A 3,884-nucleotide genomic window follows, 5' to 3' on the forward strand; every position below is an offset into this window, starting at 1 on the left:
ACATCGCGAGTTTGCACCAAGTTCACATTTAGCTCACAATACCAAAATGTAGTGCACATACCTTGCGGAGTTCACATATTGTTCACATTTGAGATCAATGGTGTATTCACCGAAACGCGACGCTGATTGTCAACTCGAGGTCCCCTCTAAAATTGGGGGGTAGTGGAGGCTAGCTGGCGACGCGAAAAGGAATGGAAATTGGCGGTTCTTGTAGGCCCGAGGCGTGCCGTCCCTGCCTCCGATTCCTCCCTTTTTTTCTGATCATCTGGCTTTATAATAAAAAAAGGCGTAGAATATAGTTGTGCAGTCGCATTCACCGACAATGCGACAAGGCATTTCAACGCCTCTCTCACATTTCAATTCCAGGTAGTCCTTTCGGCATCAACCTTCTTCTACATGCGATCACTGCTTTCTCAAGTTTCGGCGAGAAAGCCTGTTGTGCTCTTCTCTGCACTTTGCTTGTAGCCCCCCTTCCTGCATGAGGGCCTTTCTACACATCCAACAACACCATCCTTGCATTTATGACACACTCATTAACACTCTTAGTTTCCTGACAAGGCCCCATGACAACCCACCACAGACATTCTCAAGCTGATGGGCGCCCACCAAAAATAGCAACTCACTACGAGACCGAGCTAATATGGAGCCCCGCACGAAAATCTGTTATGTGGGCAGCATGCCTCTTGCTCATCGCATTTCTCATTTTCGCATCCATCTTCTCATCGGATTCATTAATCAATCTAATTGCAGAGGAGCAAGCAGAAATTGTTACTGGCACAATCTCTCCTTCTACGCAAGATCACATCCCTCCGCCACCTCCCGATTCAGACGTAAAGAAGCTTATCGATTTTTCCGTTGGTATGTATGGTTTTACCAATTGTGAGGTCTTCATATGTATGTAGATATGTGTGCCAATGCTGGTTCATGCACAAATGAAGGCTGTAATTATAGAACTGGCATTCCAGGGGGTTGCAACATATGGAGAGGTGACTGGATCCGACACCCGGACGAGCCTCCTTACACAAATTGGACATGCCCGTATATTCAGGCGAATCAAAATTGTATCAAGCTTGGCAGACCAGACCTTGATTTCTTGCAATGGAGATGGAAACCTCATGACTGTGAACTTCCCTTATTTGATGGGAAGTCCTTTCTCAAAATTCTCGCAGGAAAAAAATGGGCTTTCATTGGGGACTCGTTAGCGCGAAACAATTATCAGTCTGTGTTATGCCATCTTGCTCAGGTAGGATCAAGGGTCACCTGCAAAATGGCAAAACGGCAAAGCTATTGCATGTAGTTGAACTTTTCCGTGCCGTTTTTTCTGCAGGTTGAGACTCCGGAATGTACTTACAACGATGGTTGGGATGGGAATGTACATTGGCTGTTCCCATCTTACAACTTCACATTAGCTGTTGCATGGGCCCCCTTCTTGGTCCAAGGATTAGAGCAGGCGGAAGGCTATGCAGAGCGTGTTGCGAAGCTTGATTTGGATGTTTTGGATCAGAGCTGGGCACCGGCCTGGGTGCATGACTTCGACTACATTGTTTTGTCAGCAGCGCGTTGGTACTTGAGAACCTCTGTGTATTTTGTGCAAAATGAGCTAGTGGGCTGCAATATGTGCCCAATGCTGAATGCTACCGACTTGGGTTGGGCCTATGCCTACAGAGCAGCATTAAGGACCTCCTTCGATTTTCTGATCTCTTCAAATTACACAGGGGTTGTATTCTTCAGGACTTTCTCCCCTGAGCATTGGGAGAATGCCGCTTGGGATCAGGGTGGGAATTGCACGCAAAAATCCCCATTTAAGAGCAAGTCACATGCTTTAGATGGTCTGTCACAGGTCATCTATGCAATTCAGCTAGAAGAGTTTGGGAAGACGGTGCAGAGAAGCTCGGAGTATTCATTCAAGTTGAAGATTGTGGACACATTACATGCGGCGGTGCTACGGCCCGACGCGCATCCTGGCCCATATGGCCATTTCCATCCGAGGGTAACGAATGATTGTGTGCATTGGTGTCTTCCAGGGGCTGTGGATTCTTGGAGTGCCATGATTTTGCATGTGCTCAAGCATCTGTAGTTGTGTGTGTAGTATTGTGTATATAATTAGGGTGCCACTGTATAATTGTAGCTGGGGATGCAGCTCGCCTTGGGAAATTTTGGAGCCCTCAAGGATCTGCACGGGCTCTGGCATCACCATAATTGGCCCTCATTTGTAAATGTTTGCGCACATTGGCGCATTTGGGGAGGGGTGCAGACTCTCGACATCGTAACCAGAATAAAGTAGGAACAACACAAGCACACAAGCACGCAAATTTACTGTGTCAAATTTTACGAACATTGTTGTCGTATATCCTTCCCTAGTAGTATGTATATATTGAACAACCTCCTTCCAATACAAACAAAGTGAACTACTCTCACAATGGCTTGCCAAAATGTTTCCTTTTTCTTTTGGGAGAGAGAGAGAGAGAGAGAGAGAGAGAGAGAGAGAGAGTTTACGCACATGCCGATGAGAGCGCCAGTGGCTGTGCGCAAGGGCGTGGTGGATCTCTCGTGCACTTGTGGTGGGCTTCTACACATTTGCATCGCAAGCGGCCACTGCAGCACTGCATGTGCACATGCTAAGGAGGGAGGGAGAGGGGGAGAGATTTTAACAATCCCAAAGATATACCCAACGTGTCTTGAAGGCAAGAGTCGTCACTCATGTTGGATAGAGGGATCCCGGAGAGGGATAGCCAATCTACCACACTTTTGTCTTTCGAAATGACATCCCACTTTCCTCTCCTGGCTCACATACATACACACATCCATGGGAGAGATGGGTTGGACACATGCGACAAAGCACCGATGGGTACCAATGCTATAAGTCGCACTGCATCGATCGACATTGTAATGGAAATGGCCTATGAACTTTGAGAGTAGCGGAATTAGAAAAATTAGAGAAAACATTTTTGTGAGATTACTTTGTGAGCATAGAGGTGAACTTAATTGATGGTAGCAACATAAACATAGTACTTAGTTAACTTGGCATGAACGATACTTTTGCAAGAGAAAGAGTTTAGAGAACATGCAATAGTTTGAGGATCAGATTTATGTGGAGTCAGTCCCCCTTCCAATAGGCATTTGTATTATAGATTCTCCCATCAAGAGAGACTTGGTACAATACAATTTTTGTGTTCCTTGTACTTAGGTGATACAATGAAGATGGAAAGCTTCATGCATCACGAGCATAGCAGAAACTTTGCAAAAAGCATTAACTATCCCAATTCTCGGTCCCAAGGCCTCATAACACCTTTGAAGCTGGAGAGAGCTAGCGGGGAATGAGGGTAGGAAAGAGGAAGAAGAAACATTCCATAGGAGAAAGAAGTAGTTCCTTACTTATCATCACTCTTGTTGCTAGCATACATAATAGCATAGTAATGAAGATGGAGAAGATGGCAAGCTTAAGCATTGAAGCATGGCTCTTGGTTCGATTTGCATTCCATAGCCAAGAGTGTTGGTGAAGGCTCTCAACTTCTCTACTAGCTTGGAGGAGGAGATGGAGCTCTTGCACTTTGCATCTCACACAATGAGAGTGTGTGTGGGAGATTATGCCCCCCTTCTTGCTTTGTCGACCCCTCCTTGTAGCTCATGCTTGAAGCTCATTGGACCCTTCCAGGCCTAGACAATCACATGCAAGAGGCATATCAAGCAATAAGGGTAGGCTTGGGACAAGTGTCCCTCTTTCCCCTTTGAGAGAGAGGATTTGATAAATGGTAAAAAAAATTAATGAAATTAACTAATTTATCATTGGATCCCTTGGAGGCCAACCAATAGGCTTTAGGCACATCATGAGAGCAACATGGGTAGGGGCTTGACATGTTTCCTTGCTTTGTCTTCAAGCTTGA

At 45.7% G+C, this 3,884-nt stretch overlaps 1 protein-coding gene across 1 annotated transcript; it reads left to right on the forward strand.

The window, feature by feature from the left end:
* The first annotated feature begins 384 nt into the window (after positions 1-384).
* On the forward strand, positions 385-2,420 carry LOC147420175 (protein trichome birefringence-like 19). Its single transcript, XM_086504916.1, has 3 exons — positions 385-858; positions 966-1,243; positions 1,328-2,420. The coding sequence occupies exons 1-3, from the start codon at positions 564-566 to the stop codon at positions 2,075-2,077; spliced, it is 1,323 nt and encodes a 440-aa protein (XP_086361042.1). The 5' UTR covers positions 385-563; the 3' UTR covers positions 2,078-2,420.
* Positions 2,421-3,884: the final 1,464 nt, after the last annotated feature.

The sequence above is a fragment of the Adiantum capillus-veneris genome, chromosome 28 (assembly GCF_014529385.1).
Source record: "Adiantum capillus-veneris isolate H3 chromosome 28, ASM1452938v2, whole genome shotgun sequence".
Lineage (NCBI taxonomy): Eukaryota > Viridiplantae > Streptophyta > Polypodiopsida > Polypodiales > Pteridaceae > Adiantum > Adiantum capillus-veneris.